General features: G+C 39.4%; 1 protein-coding gene across 2 annotated transcripts in view; it reads left to right on the top strand.

Moving 5' to 3' along the window:
• The first annotated feature begins 787 nt into the window (after positions 1–787).
• phf2 (PHD finger protein 2) overlaps positions 788–21,480 on the top strand; it is a 33,684-nt gene continuing 12,991 nt past the window's right edge. The window contains exons 1-9 of one of the 2 annotated variants that reach the window (XM_067504846.1): positions 788–1,232; positions 14,038–14,123; positions 14,289–14,403; positions 14,679–14,839; positions 16,471–16,612; positions 16,727–16,913; positions 17,130–17,292; positions 18,986–19,073; positions 19,399–19,505. In XM_067504846.1, coding sequence (XP_067360947.1) covers positions 1,135–1,232; positions 14,038–14,123; positions 14,289–14,403; positions 14,679–14,839; positions 16,471–16,612; positions 16,727–16,913; positions 17,130–17,292; positions 18,986–19,073; positions 19,399–19,505 — 1,147 coding nt within the window. In that variant the 5' untranslated portion in view covers positions 788–1,134. The remainder of the gene's footprint in view (positions 1,233–14,037; positions 14,124–14,288; positions 14,404–14,678; positions 14,840–16,470; positions 16,613–16,726; positions 16,914–17,129; positions 17,293–18,985; positions 19,074–19,398; positions 19,506–21,480) is intronic. The other variant, XM_067504845.1, reaches the window with a different exon arrangement.

The raw sequence follows: 21,480 nt of genomic DNA, 5'->3' as shown, positions 1-21,480 counted from the left end.
GCTGTTGGTTTGTTATTTATTTATCATACTGTAACAACACAGACTAATATTTCAGATTTTCCTGAATACAGATTTCCCTAATACACCTCTAATACAGTCCTATATGAGTTACAGTACATATTATGTAATATCAAACAAGTGCAAATTGCTTTTTTTTTTCTTAGGGAAATTAAATTTTATGTGTAAGGAGTTTGTGTATATAATATGCATGCATAGTATAATATGTTATTGGATATATTATCAATAATACATTGATACATTTGTTTTGACCTGCGGCATCGGTATGTAATGACATAAATTTGTATACTTCTGTTTCATAGGATGAATACAGGATTTCTTAAGTACAGATCAAAGCATATACACAAATATATATATATATATATATATATATATATATATATATATATATATATATATATAAAAATACGCGCGAAAGTGCAATTATAATATGTAGTTGACAAAACTTTTTTTTTTATTTTTATAAAAAAAGTTTAATGATCACGTGCTTTTACACAATTTATGGCGCCTATTAAGTAATTATTTAATTAAACAACTAGATCTAAGATAATGGCGGCTAAGAAAATGTTTCCATCATTATCAATCGGCCCTTCCAGGCTCATAAGGCGGCTTTTGTGTAGGATGGAGGCTGCTGCATTCATGTGCTGGGAGGGAAAAAAAAAAAAAAAAAAAACCCTAATCGCTGGCACGTTGATTGATCCACACGTTCATTCATCTGATTTGAGCTGAGTGCTGAGTTAAACCTGCTCCCTGACGTAACTTTCACAGTTCTTTATTTATTTAATTGTTTCGCAACGACGTCGAGGCTACATTTTCTTCTGGCTCCTAACATGACCGCCTCGGTGACGTGCAGGCACCAGGGGGCATGCACATAGTAATAATAATAATAATGCATTTCACGAAAGCCTGCTACGACGAGGCTCCATCGTGTCCACGGCTTCGAACGAGCGCAAACGCGGCCATGGTGTGATGGAGACGTGCGTTTAGGTTCATGTGTCCGGCGGGACTGCCCCTGGCTTTTTTTTCTGGGGAAGATCATATTGGATCATATTGTTTGCAGGACGTTGTTCCTCCTGCAGCCCCCCCAGTCTATCCCGACGTAGTTGTGAATTGAACATGGCGACTGTACCAGTATATTGCATCTGCAGATTACCTTACGACGTAACCCAGTTTATGATCGAGTGCGATGCCTGCAAGGACTGGTTCCACGGCAGGTAAGGCCAGATTGTTCGCAGTGGTGGTTCTTTTTTTTTTGTGACGGTTTGCATTTGTGGAAAACAAACAAAAATGGCGAGGTCTCGGTGCGTTTGACAGCTTTGTGGCTCTCCGTCGCCCGTCTACATCTGAAGAGAGGCCGCTTGGAGAAGAAGAAGAAGGCGGAGTTATATATAGCCGACCGGGGTTGTGACATTTTTTCGCGAATAACACCAAACCGATTCCCCTTGTAAAAAAGTACGGTGCTCGCTAGAGTTGATTTCGGGTGCAGATTGCTCTAATAATTGCACTTTCTGGACATTTACCATCCCCGCAGAGCCTCCAACTCGGAGCTGGAAGGAGCGGACGGCAGCGGGAGAAGCCTCGGCACACTCGCTCGTCTCCCGCTTCCCTCTCTTCTCAGCCGCTTTGGGGCCAATATTACGCTTTTATTGCGTGTAAATCCACTCACACTTCTTACATTTATTTTTACCCTTCACCCAGCTTTGACCGGGTTCTTTACCAGAGCACCGTTCAAAATCACGACCGGATTCTGAGCGGAGCCCCGCACAGCCTTCCTGCCAGGCGGCAGCAGCTATGGCTGACAATAGTCCGTGCTGGAAATCTTATAGATTTAGCGGGGAAAAGAGTAGAAAATATGAAGCTTGCCACAGTTGGGTTGTCAGTGCTGTGAGCTGTGGGTAATGTCTGTTTGGACCCCCCCCCCCCCCCACATCCCCGATTAAACGGAGACGGATCGTCCACCGCCGCTCGCCACTTTCCCCGCCGCGCATAAGCTGTAATGATCTCCGCCAAATCCCTGTTATCATCATGTTATATTTCCCTCCTGTTGGTCTGTTTGTTGTTACACGACCCTGTTCCCGCACCCGTCTTTGTGTCGCCTTGTTTCACGCTGTTCGGCTTCACTCCGGGTGTCTCACTGCTTATAGATCATTTCTTAATCGTGTTTGGTTTGGTGAACAAGGCTTTCGGAGCAATGGACAGTATTTACGCGCCTGAACGTATTAACCCTTTAATGCCCCTCAAGCTTTATTACATTAATTAGCAGTGAATGAAATGCTGGGGGTAAAGCAAGACCTCCAGTCCTGCACCAGCATGAACCACTATAAGACACTAAAAAGAAAAGACATCACTTTCATTTACAGAAACTTTATCAAGATGTTGATGCTTTTCCATATCAATGGTAAAAAATGCATTGGGGATTATATTTAAGTCTCAAAAATGATTTTTTTTTCAGTTAAAAAGGGACAAACTGGACACTGTATGTCTCTGAATGTCGGATCCAAGTTCTACTGTAAGTGACTTTCCGGTACATTTTATGACCAAATAAGCTGATAAATATCAGCACTGTAACAGCTGTGTGTGCTGTGCTGTGGAGCATGTTAGCGTATTTTCTGTCCTGTTTGCCATCATCACGTTTATGCTTTGTGGTGTCACCAGCTGATGGGGCCAAGTGGCAACAGAAATGAAATGAAAACCAGTGAACCCAACATTGAGCCCTGGAGAATTGTGAGAACAGTATGATGCACCTCAGCTACCTACAAGCTGCAATAAGATACAGTATATTTTACCTTGGAGGTGGGAATTTGGTTTATTTTATACTGTTGTCTGACATAGAGCACACATTTATGTGGCAAGAGAAAGTCATTAGTGATAATTATAATGTCAAGCTATGAAAAAATACCAAGTGAGTAGTTTGTGTGGTGTGGATGTATGATTGTGCTGCCATGACGTGTAAGAGTCATGTCAATCTGATATTTAGGGAAACGTGCTGATTTTGCTCTCGTAGTGTCAGACACAGTAGGAGGACTGGTATCATTAGGGAGCCCACCTCCATCCAAACTGAAAAACTGCACTTCTCTACACCTTCTAAGCCAGACTCACCTTGCTTTTGCACCTGTGTGTGTCACAGCCGTGTTGAGCAGGGAGCCTTCACGATGCTGCTCGCTGTCGTCCCGTCCAGCTGTTGTTGATCAGGAAATAGTTCGGGAGCTAACTGAAACCACAATGTCGTGTTTTTGACCCTATACGTTTCTCTTTAATCCCACGTCGAATGAGTAAGATCACGTACAAACATCTGCCAGCTTTGGAGCTGTTGGATTCCTAAAACTGCAATATTTTTATCCAATCATTGTTTACAGTATATTCTTCCAGAGGTTATTTGTGCCCATCGCTACTGCTTGATTTAATGCAATATTTTACAGCAAACAAAGAGTATTTAAAGTTAACAAGTGTAGTATTATATAGTACTATATAACATAGTATTATATACTACGTTGCTGTGGAGAAATGTCAAGGACATGACTGCAACAATTTTGAAAAATTTTCTTCGCAACATGGGACAATTACATTTTGTCTTTTCCAAATCTAATTACAGTAGAAATGGGCTCCACACAGTTTTATGTTTACAGAAATATTTATGGAATTAATTAGTTATAAATTAATGAGGGCAGCACGGTGGTTAGTGTTGCTGCCTTACAGCTAGAGGTGCGTGGGCTCGTGTCCCCTGGCCCACTGCGGCCAAAGACATGCACGTTGGGTTAACTGGTGACTTTAAATTGCCCATATGGTTGAACGTGAGCGAGAATGGTTGTCCGTCTGTGTAAGTCTCCCTGTGTGTTGGATAGACTGGCAACCTGTCCAGGTTGGACCCCACCTCTCACACTATGATAGCTGGGATAGACTACAGCCCCCTGTGACCATCAAAACGTTAAGTGGCTACAGATAACTGATGAACGAATTAATGAATCATCCAGAAATAAGGAAACTTTACTACTAAGTGCTGTGACGTGTGACTTGTGTGTTCAGAGAAGTACAGTAGTTTAAAAAAAAAAAAAAACAATTTAACGTCACTGTTTATCCAGTATTTAGGTTTTTTGTGGGTTTAATAACAAACACCATTTCCCATAAGCGCTAGCTGTTTGTAGGCTAATCATCGCAGAACAACAGAAGAGGTGGGTCCACGAACACAGCAAGTTCAGACCTTGGATGTGTTCTGACAGCTGTATGTTGGATTTAAACGTGGCCCCCTTCACTCTGCGGTGCAAACACCCACAAGTTCTCTAAGCCTTTGGATTACAGCCTCGAAAGTTCCCTTAATGATGGGAATGTTTCCATGTCTTTAGGCCCCATAGACCACGTGCACTAGCAACCTCCTCCAGTGACGTCTACACACAAATGGGAATAAAAATAAAATAAATCTGCAGCTCTCCCAGGCTTTGCAAATCAACCAAATTCTCCTCATAAAACACAGCTAATTTCCTAATGATTTCTGTTTGGGGCTCGTCATCTACATCAAAGTTGCAGTATTGCAGTTTGGCCAGTGGGCAAAGTTTGCTGCATGGGGGATTATTGTTAGTTACAGTAATACACGTCAGAAGCCGGACAGACACGTCTAGATGTTTAAACTCCTTTCTCTGTATCAGCTGTTGGTTCATTCAAGCTTTGGGAAGTGAAGCAGCTGTAGCAGTTTTGCGGAGGTGGAGCTAATGATGGCGTGAATATATCATTTGGATATATACATCTTTTACAAATAAAAACTATGGCCAGAGGTCAGTGTGTAAACCTTTATACGTTACCTTGACTAACAGTTATCTGCTGGTTAACCTCCCATTACTCCCGAGGAAAGAGAAAAACTCTGTACGAACAATTTTCTTGTTCAGTTTTGCTGTTAAATCCAGAAGTAATTGCATTTAATAATTAAAATTCCATTGGCTTCGCTTTTGTTTTTTTCACCAAAAGATATTTCGACATTGCAGTTAACTAGTATGATGGGTGGACGATGGGATGTGATTCTCTTCCTTGTTACATGTCCCAGACACACGATTTTATTCATGCATGTGGACAATTGTCGTGGCCATGGACATTTTGACATGTAGCCAGAAGGAACCAAGAGTCGCAGCACTAAACTTTGGGTTTGTCACCACAAATGTTCGTGTTTTAGATTTCCATCCTCACCTTTCCAATTTCTAACAGACGATGTCCCGTGTTCACTAAGTGGTTCACTCGATGGTGAGCAGTCTGTTGACTTACTAACTTACTTATTTACTTCATCACTAAAAGCTGTTTGAGCCACGTAACAGTAATTTTCTCATCTCTAAAACGTGAAACATTGCTTTGTGGAATACTTTGAGTACATAGTGGACAGAGTCACACACTCATCATACGGACACACAGGATACTGGTTTTAAAAAATCTTTAAGCTTAATGCAAAAATACATTTTTGCATGGACTGGAAACATAACTGATGCAAATTAACATCAGCTGGAAGAAATCTAAGCCATGATAATACATCAAGATAAATATGATAAAAGCAGTTTGCAGCTTTGCACAGATCACATTTTGTCATATCCAATAATCACTTCTTGTGCATCAGACTCTGCTTCAAAGTTTATTGTAGAGCTATATTCCAAATTAACAAAGCTTAACAGAGGCGCTGGACATGTGCTGTTGACTCAAACTTACAAAAAACGTTTTAGTGAAAAGTTATTTTTGGGAAAAAGATGGTGACTTAAATTTTCATTAGGAAATTGAAACTTTTCCTTCTCTACGCCACAGATTAATGAGCTACGCCAGGTTCTTAATCCACAGACTTTATGGCTGTAGTTCATTCATATAAGTCAGTGTATAATTTGTTAAAAATATCAAAAATCGTGTCTTATCTTTAAGGGCAGTGTTTCCTAAATGGGGGTATATGGAGTAAGAAAGAAAAGGAGAAAGAAAAAGAAGAAAAGGAGAAAGAAAAAGAAAAAAAAATCAGTAGAAATATGTATTTATAATAAACTTTTGAAAGTTGTTATTTAAGCTTTTTTGTTACAAGTTTTTGTTTTTATTGAATTTGGCACTGATGCTGGTGGTAGCTATTTAATTCTACCACAAATGTTTTGTGGTGCTCAAGAGGTACTTGAATTTTGAAAAGGAGTACACTTTAAAAAAAGTGAATAACCTGGTGATCACTAATAAACAATATTCATTAGACTGCATCTTCACTGCTACAAGTATATATTACATCCTAATACCAAATATATGACTCTTGACAAGTCACCTGCATGAAATTATCTGCTAATTGCACAATTATCTTGTAGACATCAAATAATTACTGTGCTGTATTTGATCATTTCACCAGCACTTTCAGTCAGAATGAGAAAAAAACAGGCCTCCTGACTTTCAGCTGTGTCTGACTTAAATGTCTTACCTGCCCCACAGCGGACAATCAGCATTTAAACAGCAAGAAATATTATTTTGTCCTGACCACCAGATAAAGTCACATGCTCAAAGTGTGTGAATACTTGATAGAGTAGCACTGAGTTAATATAGATCTGTGTACTGAGATTTCTTTTGTTTTATTTTGCTCTTTTTCTATACGTACACAAATATGTGTACTTCTTATATGTGGCCTTTTTTTTTTTTTTTTACCATTTTTTGAAAAACAATGGCAAATTCAATGAATGAACTGTACCGTGTGACAGAGATGACAAAAAAAGATGCTAACAAAAATTATGGCTTAGCTTTATTAAAATAAAGATTTGGAATTTAACTAACTTGTAGATATTAAATCCTGGAGAATATCAGTTTTTAAGAACGATGAAAGAAGCGATCAAAGCAACAGTTACAAAACTTGAAGCAGGTTTTTGTTCACCTGTTCACCATTTGTGCAGACGCCCCCCCTCCCATGTATCAGAGTGGAAATGATGGAAAGTTGGAAAAAATAAAAAAAAGGGGGCAAATGTTGCTAAAATGTTTTGGCTAAGGTGAAAAAATGAATGTGATGAAATAAAATTGGGATGGAACCAGATTTAATAAATGAATAAATCATGACGTACATAAAGCATCTGACTCACTTGTCACCTGGGCTTTGGCTCCACTGAAAAGAATAGAATTAGCAGCAGAGGGAAACTTCACGTTTGTGTGGAGAATGATGAGGAGAATGTATCTGAATCTTTCTCCTTCACTGACATCATCATGCGGTGCCATCTTCTTTGTGGTATTTGGATGAAAACGTGGACAGTGGGTCGGGCTGACTGAGCAGTGGCTCTGCAGTATATTAACAGCACATGAAGTTGCAGAGTCTAAGGATATTGAATATTTGCAGGCCAATCTAAAAGTTGGCATCTTCCATTTGCTTTTGGAATTATGCAAAAAGTACAGTCCATAACAAACAGAGGTTTATGTCATGTTTTGTTCCGCGAGAGCATCTTCCCAGCTGGACACCACTTTAAAAGTGCAAAAATAGGAACCGATATTCAGGTTTTAGGACTCTTCGTTAGATTTCTGCTGCTCGTCATGTAGAAACGTCTCATGCACTGTGTGTGTGTGTTACAGTCAAAGCCATTGTAGAGTCTGCAGAAGCACCTGTGTACAGCTTGTGATTGTTCTTATTCTTCAAGCCTTTGCTACCGTAAAAGAAAAACATTAGTTTATCCACTGAATCTCTTGTCCAGGCGTATTCTTGTCATGTTGGGTCTTATTGCATTTATTGTGGGCTGCAGTTGTAGTGGGTATATGTGGGTACAACTGCTATGGTGGGGAACCCGGTCTGACCTCCGAGCTCTCAGCTGCCTTCTGTGATGATGAGAACTTTCTGTCCGTATATTTACAGTTTGGATTTAGTACTTTTACTTTAAATAATCTCAATACTTATTTCACCAGTGGAGACAGCTGCAGAAGATTGTTAGACTACCGAGAACAAAATAAGCCCAAAGTTAACACTTCCTGCAGCTGCTTCACTATAAAAGCCTGCTGTTGGTTGACAGAAGTGCTGAGTGTGCATATAGGCTCTGATAGCACAGAATAGAGAAGCTGGTCAGTGACGGCATGTGTTGCTGTTTCCTCATGGTTACAAGTATGAATCCGTTCACAGTGATGGTGTGTAGTTTACCAATAAGTCAGATGTCCCTAAATCCTATATATCCAAAAGTTGCCTGGATAAAACCTTTAAGCTTTTTTTTAAAAAAAGAAAAAAAAGGCAGAACCTAATGAGCCTGAATGACCTACAGTAACTCATATCACATCTCACCTGTCATATCTGCAGCTGTATCATGCAGTTCTCTCAGTCTCTCATTCAGCCTGTCATTCGTGAATGGATTAGTTGGTCAGTAATATCAGTTTATAGCATTCAGACAATTACCTTAAGTAAAGTACAACTGGTGTAATACTCAGATCTACCTTTGCTCTCACCAAAACGGCTGTTCCTTGCCATTTTTGTACTTCATTGCATTTGTACACAGTATATAAGGCAACACTTGGTGCAGACCTCAAATAAACCAGGTGTACAACATATTGTGATAAGATGCAAGTTGTAGTATTAATTTAAAATCTGTATTACAAATAATGGGAAGCTTGCAAGAATGCTCACTTTGTAACTTTCCCATCTGTGATTCCTGTTTGTCAGAAGAGCCTGGTGGCATCCTAGTGTTTTGGACTCATCTAATGTATTGTAATAAAAGTTTTAATAGAAGCGTTTCTCTTAGCCTTACAAGACATTGCAAACATGGCAGCAATAACTTTGAACAGCTGAGCATTGAACACAGACCCATAATCTCTCTGAGGCGCATGTGTTGTTTGGGTGTTGTTCTAATGACAGTTCAGTTCCCCGGTTGATTTGATGTTTGCTATAGCTTGTTCCAGTGTGACCATAGAATTTATTTGTATAGCGTGTTTTACAGTTGGCATTTTGTTCTAGGGCGAAAATGGATCACAAAAGTCATGGATTGGATTGAATCACAGTTCTTGGGTCATGGTTCAGATCATTTCTCATGCAGGGTTTGGTGTAAACTCACGTTTTTATTTATGACTTACGAAGTATAGAAACATTTAAAAATCAGGGACCTTTTTCCCCAAACTAATGCAGCTTTTAAGAGTTTTTTTACGCTGGATGCCTTTGCTGCTTGTGGCGGGTTGGGCCTGGACTGGTCGTCCTTGGTGGCTGGGTGGGAGCACACCTGGTGGGGTGGGATTTGAACCCACAGCCTTCTGCATCCCATTCAAGGCTCTACCACTAAGCCACGAGGCCCCCTCTAACTAATAATAAATAAAAATAACTTTAAAAATATTTTATGTTTTTTCTTAGAACAAGTGAATGAAGAAGTAGCACGAAAAAGAAAAAACTGTTCTTGTAACTTCAAATGCTTTTTCACAAAGATAATCGTGTCTGCATGTCTGTCTGGGAAGTGAGTCGATCTCTCAAATACTGTCTGCCCCCCCCCCCCCCCCCCCCCCCCATGAAAAACTATTGTGATACATATGGATCACTGATCAACTACAATACAGAAATCAACTAGATCTTAACAGATTATTACCTATAGCATTTAAAGACCAGTTTGGACTTGTGTGCTAGTTTAGAGTTACTAGTTTTACTGAGCTCCTTTTTGAGCTACATATATAAATTTAGAATTCATTTCTACAGTAAGTGCTTCAATCCAAAGACAGAATAAAATGAGATGATTATGTGTTTAAAGTTTTTTTTAATCGTATTTGACATCTTTCATTCATGTTTGATCTTTGAGGAGAAAGGATGCAAGGCCCAGGGACAGTGTTATTACAGTGTGCACCACGTTGCTGCCTTGTAACGTTATGATGTTGGTGCTAGAGCGTAGCAGAGCAGGGAGACGGAGGCCTAGGTGGAGCAGAGTGAATCTAATGCTAACACTGGCTCAAGTTGCACATTGGAGCTTTCATTTTATGAAAATAACTATAATGACAACCTTCATGCTATTTTAAAATGTATTCAAACTTGTATTATAACTAACGCTAGAATTGTTGATATTCAGAAACATAAGTTAAAGTGCTGGACTTGAGGGTAGATGAGTTTCTCTTAGCTCAGACGTGTTCAAGGACGACTCTGCACTGCAGTTTATACTGGCATAAAACACCTCTGATGGGGTTTAGACCTGGTTCAGGTTTACAAATAAATCTTAAAACTCATCAAATCTAATCTGAAACCAACACAGCAGTGATGTAGAGCAATTAAAGTCAAGATGATCTGATCCCACGATGTGAGTTCAGTCTCAGACAGGAGCGTGTCAGCATAATTTGTCTGGAGCCGTTGCCAAAGCATCACTGTAGTCAAGGTGAGACGCTTAAAGAAGTGTCAGTGCTGCCGGGAGACTAATGCAGCCTTAAGTCCTATAGATGTAGCCCAGTCATCTTAGTTAAAAAAGAAAAGAAAGAAACAAACGTGTCAGAGTCTGAGCATCTGTGTTTCTGTTACATCTCCTGTTCAGAGTTCTCCAAGCCACCGAGTTAAGGAAGTCACGGGGAGGCATTTCCACTATGCCCGCGCACCCACCCACTCTTGTATTTGGCCTCAGTGAAAGCCAGTAGGCTGGGTAGCGAAGCTGTGGAGGTCCCCCGAGGAAAAGAGGAAACATTGTGGGAAACTCCCTGTTGATTGAGTTTGGGAGCAGCGACTCCTAATGGGAGGAATTCGCTTGTGCAGGAGCCCGTGACAGCTGCTGTTTGAAAACTGTGGGAAGAGCTGGGTGCTCACGGTTACCGTGCCAAACACAGGAAGCGCATGGTCTGCTGCATCTCTCTTCCCTCACTTTGAAGATGTTGCATGTTCTTACTACTTTACCACCCGGAGAAATACATGCGTGAAAAACTATGCTCATACAGGGCTTCTAGTCTAAATTCAAATCTCTTTGTGTTTTCCTTTTTACACGGGAGGCAATGATTCGTGAGAAATAATTTGTCAAACTTTTTCTTTATGTTCTAGTGGAATGTGGAAATGATTACTGCATAAAAGGCAAACTGAGGGAAAGTGGCTCATGTTAATTCAACCGTCACTTCCTCTCACAGCAGCCGTGCTCCAAACCACAGTGCTACGTCACAGAGTGCTACACATTATGCATATACAGTTTGTAGATTGATATTTATGTTCCGTTTTGTGCTGTATGTAGCACTCAGCCCTTCACTGTTTTGCTGTGCATTATGCAAGAGATGCTTCTAATGTTTTTATAATCCACCCCACTATGACTCCACCACCTACTTTGACCTCCATAATAAATTTTGACCTTTCTCACAGTTTCGACTTAAAAACTGAGAAACTGAAATGTTCTTGCAAAAGTAGAATTAATGGCACAGCAACTGTATTTGATTGCATTAGATTGTACAGGTGTACCTAATAAAGTGGCCAGTGAGTATATATGAGAGCTTCAGGTCTCTCAGTAGAAACCACTAATAATTTTAAGGGGCTTTTTTAGTTTTATGATGGTTTATGCATCACTCTACAAACCCCATTTCTAGAAAAGTTGGGATGATCTGTCGAATGTAAATGAAAAGATCACACAATGAGTCTCGAACCCAATTTTTGACAACATATTAAATGTTGAATCTAGAAAGGGAAAAATGTGAAATACTTTTCAAAAAGTTGGGTCAGTATCATGACTGGGTTTAGAAAGAGCATCTCGGAGAACCTGAGTATTTCAGCAGTAATGATGGGGCAGGTTCACCACTTAATAACTTAAAAGGACCATATTGTAAGTTATGAGGAATCAGGCTAAATCTAGCATGAGACTCAAACCAACAACTGTGGTATTGATGGACGACCGCTCTACCTCCTGCACCGCAGTCGCCGCAGAAGAGTGAACCTCTTCTTAGCACTACTGCCTGTACTGTTTTTTTTGACTCTGTGTCCATATTAAGATCATTTATGGAGCATATTTTTCTTAATATATATATTTTTTTAAATTTGCATGCTGCAGCTCTAAGATTCATAATCTACATAATATAATTAAAACATTCAGAGAATCCAGGGAAATTGCAGAAGGGATAAAACTGAGAAGTTGCGATCGTCCATTTAAAATAGACTGAGGTAAAGTAGAAAACTGTCCTGTGTTCTGACTAATAATATCTGTAAAAATGTCTTTGCAAATCATGAACACTGTGTCTTAAAGTATTAAAGAACAGATTCATCGGACTTGTTATCAGTGCATTAGTGCACACAGCCCCCTCACATACAAGCACAACTGTTTTGCTTGTACTTAAATAATTTTATATTAATTTTCTTTGTACTGTTTTCAATCATTCTTTGTATTTACATTTACAATTTTTGTGCAAACTTTTTGGCACTTTTTACATACCATTCCTGTTAACTGTAGGCTGCTGTAGCTCGGTATGTAAAGGCAGTTGCCCACAGGCTCAGTGGTTCGATCCCCGGTCCCGGCTATATGTCGAAGTGTCTCCGGGCAGGACACTGACCCCCTAACAGCCCATTCCCCTCCCCAGCTGTGCAGCGCCGGTCCAAGCCCGGTAGAAATCGGGGAGGGTTGCGTCAGGAAGGGGCATCCGACGTAAAAACTGCCAAATCCACGTGCGGACAATGATCCGCTGTGTCGACCCTGAACTTAAGGGGATAATACGAAAGGACAATAAAACCAAAAACATACCTGTGAACCGCTTAATGAGTAAAGTTTGATCTTATCTCATATTTGCCACATTGATATCTCATCATGAAAAGTCCGTCCCAACCCTCAGGTGTGGTGTTGGTGAGGTTTCAGGCCTCATTTGATGATACCATAGATCCACTCCAGATGTGAATGAAGATTTTAGTGCTGCATTATAGTTTTTGTTGTCCTGTTTGCACATTCTGCTTCTACCAAATACAAGTACAAAGTATTCACAGAGCATAGCACCATTTCCATGTATGTTTAAGTTAAACCCACACTGCAACTTTTGTATTCTGTTCGTATTGTCTAAACACAGCGTAGCATTTATACCGTGGGAGCTGGCAGGACTTTCTACATATTTTTAACCTAGGGCATCAAAATGGCCAGAGCCAGAAGTGCTTTTAAAATTTGCTGTGTTTGCCTCATATGTGACTAAAGCAAATGGGTGAGACATCCAAATGCTAATGGAAACCTATATTAAGAGCTACGTTAACTATCCAATGACAGGAAGATGTGACTTTGACTTAAGCCCCTTTCAGACATGCACTGGAATTGAGACATTATCAAGGTCTCGAAAACGCCCAGGTCTGTTGGCCAGTGCTAACTAAGTCTCAATTATCTCCAACTGATCTCATTTGTGAATACAGGAGGTTATACTCCGGAAAATTCACCATGAGTGAGTGGGCATGTTGATGATGTCCATTTCCTGTGACTGCCGCGAAACCGGGCAAATACAAATTCCCAATGGCGAAGAGCTCATTCATTCGTACGGACACAATAACAATGTCGAACTGGAAGGACGACGTAATTTGTTAACTTCTGTTGGTAATTGCAGACCTGGAAATCATCAAACAAATACAAGGAACAGCTTGAGATTCTGTGGTATAAAACCAGATTACAAAGCACCGAGACTTCTGTAGCTTTGTTTTTGCATCATGACCTGCGCCCTGCTCAAAGTGCCCAAGCAACACCCCTTGCCCAGTTACACGGAGTATTTCTTCACAAGTGACAATGCATCTCGCAGGGACTATGTCCTGATGTTGGCTTCATGTCCGAAGTGTCAGGACCTGATCCTCCTGCCATAAAATTTCAGATTGTTGATTAGAGAAAACTGGCACCTAATGGCTTTAGGAAATTGGTTCTGGTTTGGTTTTGGCCGTCTTTCTCAGTTTTCTAAGACTTCATTCACCAAATAGTCAAAACGATTTGATGATTTTGAAAAAATTAGTTGCTGTGAATAGTTGATGACAAGAATTATTAGTTTTGGTGTGGGTGTCAGTGGAAATCTAACTGTGAAATAAGTGTCAAGTGTTTCAGTCTGACACACCGACTGTTTCATTCGAAAATGACTCCGCGCTTTGGAAAATATGTCACACAACATTCACAGTGTTGTTATTCTGTCTGTTGTCTGTTTCAGCTGTGTAGGGGTAGATGAAGATGACGCTCCAGATATCGACATATATCACTGTCCAAACTGTGAGAAGACCCACGGAAAATCCACATGTAAGTAGAAGCCTGCACTGGGAGGGGAGGTGGGTGGTTATGTTATCCATCCCACCAGAGATGCAGAGAACCCATCAAACTGTGTTGGGAGTCCATTACTAACTGCAAGGTACTTTAATCTAAATGCTGATGAATTGTTTTGTCCCCCCCCCCCTCATTCCCCAGTGAAAAAGAAAAAGAACTGGAGCAAACATGACACAGGGCAAAGCACAGACATCAAGGCTGTTCAGAACGGCAGTCAGGTCTTCATAAAGGAGCTTCGCAGTAGGACGTTTCCGAGGTAAAGGCACATATGAGATGTTTGTTTCAAGTCATTATTAAGCTGTGCGACTTTCTACACCACGCAGGGGGCAGTAACCCGACATGTAGTTGTGAGAATCAAACACTGTGTATAATTGAAATAGTTATGACGCAACTGTTTCATACTTCCACTAGGGGTCAGTGTAATTTAACTTATTATAATGTCTCTTACCCAGAGCTGCACTAACATAGTATGTAGTACAGTAATCAGCTCTCAGCGACTTGCTAAATTCTGTGAAACACTGTAACACACAGTGCTGATGATGTGGTGGTGAAGCTGAGCGGCACTCAGCTGACCTTGGATTACCTGGAGGAGAACGGCTTCAACGAACCCATCCTGGTTCAGAAGAAAGAGGGTCTGGGCGTGACAATGCCCGCTCCCACCTTCTACATTAGTGATGTGGAGAACTACGTGGGTAAGAATCAAATTGTTACCACTGCTACTACTACTGTTACTTCATCTGCTTCTTTAATTGGCTTTAGTCCTTCTGTACTACTGGTAACTGTTAATTGTCTACAGCAGCTACTTCAAGTACCTCTACATAATGAGACTGTGGTATCAGTACATCACTACTAGTTACTGCTATTATTTCTACTGTACATTTGCTACTATCACTGCAGTATTAACTATTACTGCTGCCGATACAATTGTACTAGTGCTTTACTAGGCACTTAGTACACTTGGCCTAGTCTGATTTAAAATATATTATATCTAATCCTAATTCATTTCTTGACTACAACTTAACTGAATAAAACTACGACTACTGATAGCAATACTAAAAAATAACTATTCTATAAGTAGCTACAACCTTAACTAGACGTAGTGCTGTTACTATTACTATAGTTACTACTTCTGCTGCTACAAGTGCACTGCTGCAACTATTTTAATACAGCTAATTACATAATGTAAAATGTAATGTTAATGTAAAAAATATATATGTAATTTAATTTATATGATTGAATAATCAGTTACAAATCATTATTATTATTATTACTGCTACTGTACTAGTGTACTACTACTGAACTACTGCTGTGTACTTTCACTAATAATGTAAATGCTGTAACTACTAATGCCAACTATGAAAGTACCACTCTTGCCCACTATGTTCCGAGAATTGACTAAAAACACAATTTCTACAGTACTTTTGGTTTAGACCACTGCTGTTACTAGTTCTACAAATAACACGACTGACCCAACAGTATGCCGTACAATAATGTGCACGACTTTTACTACTACTTCAGCGAGAACTGAAATGTAAGCAACAACATTTACCTGAGTGTTGCACTTAAATGCTAATTTTAAAAACTTTATTTCAGTATTTTTATTAAACACTATGTTGTACTTTGCACTATACTTTAGAAGAAACTTGTGCTTGTTTTTTAACAGTTGTAGTTACACTTTACCTTTCAAATGATAATAGTATATACAAAACATGACGCTCTGTGACAGTTCTTTACTTTGCAAAGTAATTCAAATTATATACTGTTTTACTGTCCACATGCTGAAAATGATGAAATGCACTACCAAGAATAATCTAATAATATATGAAAAGCTTTCACTTGTATGACTCTCTCTACTTTAAATACTTGAAGTACATTTAGCTGATCATACTTTCTTTTTCTTCCCTACTACTACAAATATTCAGTAAACTACAAATTTGAATGTTCCCAGTATATTACTACCAACACTAATACTAGTAGGAATAACTACACTTACAAAACAAAGTTAAAGTAGGGCAGTCCTTTCAAAATAAGAGCATGAACGATTTAAACAGTACACAGTAACAGAGTCAGTGCTAACAGGCTTTGCATGCAGTGACTATGTCCATGTCTGGATTAAGTATCACAAAAAAGTAGTAAACCATTTGCTTTCCAGTAGGGGGGGCTTCTGTTCTCTATTCCACCCGGTGCTCTGGTGCTCAGTGATGGGATCACTTGTTAGACATCAACAGTGTACGACAGCAGACCTAGTGGTCAGTGTTAAATGGTCAGTTTTGCATCATGTGGATTTATCTTATCTTTATTGTGTCCTGTGTTATGTTGTTAGGACCTGATGTCAGCGTGGATGTTGTTGACGTCACCAAACAGACTGACAGCAAGATGAAGCTCAAAGAGTTTGTCGATTACTACTACAGCACAAACAGAAAAAAAGTGTTAAACGTCATTAACCTGGAGTTCTCTGACACGAGGTACAAACTGTGCATCTGATGGCGACGTTTGAGGTTTCTGAAGGTTGGTTGAGAATTATTCCAGTCTGCTTAACTCACGGAGCTTATCACTTTTTTTCTGTTTTTCTGGGAAAGGATGAACAGTATAGTGGAAAGTCCACAGATTGTGCGGCGGTTGTCGTGGGTAGAAAACTACTGGCCTGATGATGCTCTGCTTGGAAAGCCCAAAGTCACCAAATACTGTCTCATCTGTGTTAAAGACAGCTACACCGACTTCCACATTGAGTGTGGTGGTGCTTCTGTCTGGTACCACGTACTTAAGGTCTGTCACACTTCTGATTATACCAATATGTTGGTCCAATAATAAAAATATTTATCAGACACTCAGTGCCTTCTGTCTCTGATATGATGAGAAAACAGTTCCAGTGCGTTTTTCTAATCTCGATTAGTTCTTTAAGAGTAAATGTGGAATCCATTACATCATTGCTCCTGCTGATGATGCTGATGCCAGAAAATCTGATTGCGTTTCTGTTTTCAGGGAGAGAAGATCTTCTTCCTCATCAAGCCCACATCTGCCAACCTGTCTCTATATGAGCGCTGGAGATCATCGTCCAATCACAGCGAGATGTTTTTCGCCGACCAAGTGGACAAGTGTTACAAATGCACACTAAAGCAAGGCCAGACTCTGTTCATCCCATCAGGTCAGACCTGCAGCGAGGTCATGAATATACCTTGTGTGTGTGTGAGCAGCAATGCTTTTAGCATAGCTGGATTTTGGACAAAATTATTCTGTCACTATCATTTGCTTTTCTAGACAGATGATTTATGTATAACTGAATTATTTTTATTTAGTTAAACTATCTGTTGACAACAGAACTAGGTTTGATTTCTAACTCCGAAGCTACTATATTCAAAAGAAAACGGGTTTAAAATGCAAATGAACCCACATTAAACGGATTAAACTGAAGTGGGCGATAAAAGACACCATCAAACTTTCATGCAATACAGATCCATTTTTTTATTGCAGTATATATAATGCATAACCCATTTTCAGAAAAGCTGGGATATTGCATAAAAAAAAGAAAGAAATGACCTGAGTCAAAATGGACTGTTTTTGAATAATATTTATGAATTTTGGATTTGATGCCAGCAACAAAACAAAGGTCAGGGTCAACAGATGACTAGAGCTTGGGTTCTAGATTTGGTATAAAAAGAACATGCTTGAGAAGCTGTATACATTTTTTTATTTTTTCACCCAAAAATATCAGACAAGGTTCTTCACATCACAAAAATGATCGGGCAAGTAGTTCAACAATTTGAAAACAAAGTAAAATTATAAAGAATTTGGGGATTGCAATGGAAAGAAACAACCATATATAAACAAGACCCAGAAACACTCCTACCTTCTCTGAACCTGAGCTCACCGAAAAGTCCTGTGGTCGGATGAGTCAAAATGTAAAATTCTTGGTAATCATGGAAGCCATGTCCTCAATGCTAGAGAGGAGATGGACCATCTTACTTGTTAGTAATTTAAAAGGAAGTATATGTCACAACTTCCACATTAATGTTGAGAGATATCTACAAATTGGGGTGCCGCTATCTAACCAACATCTTTTTCAACAAAACAATGTGAAACTACATTTTTGCACATATAACAACAGCATGGCTCAGAAATAAGGTAAGATGTCTAACTGTTTCCAGAACTGTCATCCACTATAGACATTTGAAAACATTTTTTAAGTGATTAACATAAGAAAGGAGCCCGTTAACTTTTGAGCAGCTGGAAAATTGCTTTCAAACTTAAAGCAATTGGTCTCCTCCTCCCAAATACACACAGTGTGATGAAGAACGTAACAATCATGTCCGCATAAAATTCTATAAATAAACAAGTATTTTTTAAAGAAAAAGTTACTCGTCCTATTTACAATAACAATTAAGTTTCAAATGATTTGCGAATTATTGTATTTCTTTTTTACTGATCAACTTCTGAAAATAGGGTTTTGAATTTAGATACTGTATTTTTTTTTTTAATTTCAAGTAATAATTAACAAAATGCAAATGACTTCAGCTTTACAAATTAAGTACTTAATTACAATGAACCAAAGTAATATTGCCATGATATACTCGGACATGTTTATGGCATAGCGTCAAATTACTAGTTGTCATTGTTGTACTTCATAATTTATGTCATCTTCTTAGTCCATGGAGACAAGCTCATGTGTGGTGTAGGACACAAACAAACAAACAAAAAAATCAAGTTAGGTGATGGTAATTATGGTAAATGATAAAAAAAAAAGAAATAGTTTAAAATTAATAAACTGGGTGATATTAACATACTTGCATTACCGCTAACATAAAAGAAAAGCATTTAAGACTTATACAATGTCCCCTCAGGTTGGATCAATGCAATACTAACTCCGGTCGACTGCCTGGGTTTCTCTGGACACTTCGTTCACAACCTGAGTGTGGAGATGCAGATGAGGTTTGGACACCTGTCTTATTACGCACACACTCGTGCCTTATGCCGCTTTGTCGTCAGTAGCGTTTGGTAATTGGCTTCTTTTTGTTCTCATTGCTGTAATTCACCCTGCCTCCTGCAGACAGTCAAGTCCTAATTTGGGGGGATGTGGTGTGACTACGAGGCTTGTTAGTCACTAGTTTCCACTGGGTCCTTATTTAGGACTTTTTTTAGCTCCAAATTCCACCAATCTTCCAAATACCTTGTAAATCGCATAATTTGTTGCCCTAAACCTGTTAGTAATACATATCAGTGTTTAGCTGAACTATTTTGGTTTACTCTCTTTCAGAGCGTATGAAATTGAGAACCGGCTAAAGGTCAAAACCCTCACCCCCTTCCCCAACTTTGAGACGGCGTGCTGGTATGTGGGACGACATCTCCTCGAGCGATTCAAAGGTGAAGTCTTCCATCAGTTCGTGTTCACAGATTATCTTTTGCTCAAATATGTGGTATTTTCGTGTAAACTCACATCCCTAATTTAACTGGCCATTTCTCCAGAAGAATGCACGAAGGCAGAGAAAACACAAACACTGTCAGAAATGTCTTTTTCCGAGCCGCACGTTAAGCGTATGGCTGCGTGTCTGCTGCACAGATGAGGAGCTGGATGCTCTAATATTATTTCAGTCATTAAATCAGTGGATCGCCGAGTTCACAGATGATTAGCTTCAAAAGATTTGGCCCGGCTAGAATCACTTGCTCCATTACAAGCCTGTGTTTAAACTCCCCTCAGCTGGCTTCGTGCAATTGTTTATGTTTCCACCATTTTGTGTGTATGCGTGTGTTAAAGCCAGATTGCCGTTGTGTGCAGTGAATACTGCTTCTAGCGCACGAGGCTTTGCCAAAAATATACCATTATTCTTTTTAACTTTGAGGTCAGCCTTTCATTGCAGGAAAGAAACTCAGAGTTCACTGCTGCTGCTATTTTGTCTTGGTCTTATTAAAAATTTCCTGTTTTGGTTGTAAATCAACTGTACTTGAAAGGGCTACTTGGATATTTTTGCATTCTGCCAGTAAATGAAAGAGGAAATCTACATTAAAAAGGACTTTGAGTAATTTGAAACAACAATCAGGGCTGTCAATCTACACCTATAAGTCTTTGCCAAAAGTTAGAACTGGATTAACTGAGCAAAGAAATTCATAAAGAGATGCAATCTGGAGGGACATTCTAGGAAATCATTTTGTAAACGCGGTTTGGTTGGGGTTTATTTAAAGGAAGAAAACAATGTGTTTGCAGTGGAGCGGGTCCAGTATTAGCTTATTGTACATGTATTGGTATCTGGAGGAAACAAAAAACATCAGACTTCAGTGCAGAATGATATGTTTGAGTTCATTTGGAAAATGTGAAACCCTGAGATGACTTGTCCAACAGAGGGTGCTATAAAAAACTGGGGCCCACGGCACAAACAGACACAGAGCCCCCACACTCATTTTATATACAGAATGACCAGACTGAGGGGAGACACAAAACAACTAGAGGTTGTGCCGTTGTTTGTAGTTATTCTGTGGTCATTTCTTCTCCTTTTAGTTGTTCTCTTTGTTTTTCTGCGATTGTTCTGCATATCTTTGGGATCATTTGTCTTCTATGTGTGATCCTTTTGGCATCTTTCTGGTACGTTATTCATAGTTTGTGGTGATTTCTGGTTGTCATGTCTCTTACTGGTCATTGTGTGTCTCTTTGTTTCCCCCAACTGTTTGTTGCAATTTTGTGTCTCCTTTTGGTCATTTTCCTGTGATGTGTGGTCATTGTCTGTCTTGTTTTAGTAAGTTTTCTATTGTTTGTGGTGATTTCTGGTTGTCACGTCTCTTGTAGCCCATTTTGTGTCACTCTTTGGTTGATCTTTAATGTTTGTGGTCATTTCGTGTTGTTTAAATGAGCTCCGTGACTCTGTGAAGAAATATTACCAATCATGTTATACAGAGACTGAGATCCGCCTTGATCTGTCAGCCCCCTGGGCCTGTGCCCGGTGGGCCCATTTGATAATCCATCCATGACAGTTTGTTTTAGCTATAAATGGATTTTGGCAGATGTATTGTTTTATGATTTTTGTAAACCCTCAAAAATGTATATTTACTTCAAAACTTCTGAATCCTTAAAATTATACAATTACTGGTCAAAAACTATTTGACTACATAACATGATTACCATCTATTGGATTACCACAATGAATTTGAAATGAAACAATGAAAATGTGCTCAAACGATAAGATGTTTTATTTTCAGAACATCCCATACAGAGTCTATAACCCCCAGTAAAGTGAGACTGAAGACAGGTCCCACATTTTGCCAGAAGATGGCACATGCCACCCAGTTCCAGGTCTAGAGTTGATTTCAAATGTGCATTTGGAATCTGTTGATATGAAGTCTAATAAGC

This window comes from Channa argus, chromosome 5 (genome assembly GCF_033026475.1).
Source record: "Channa argus isolate prfri chromosome 5, Channa argus male v1.0, whole genome shotgun sequence".
Classification (NCBI taxonomy): domain Eukaryota; kingdom Metazoa; phylum Chordata; class Actinopteri; order Anabantiformes; family Channidae; genus Channa; species Channa argus.
This window is presented reverse-complemented; position numbering and strand designations above follow the sequence as displayed.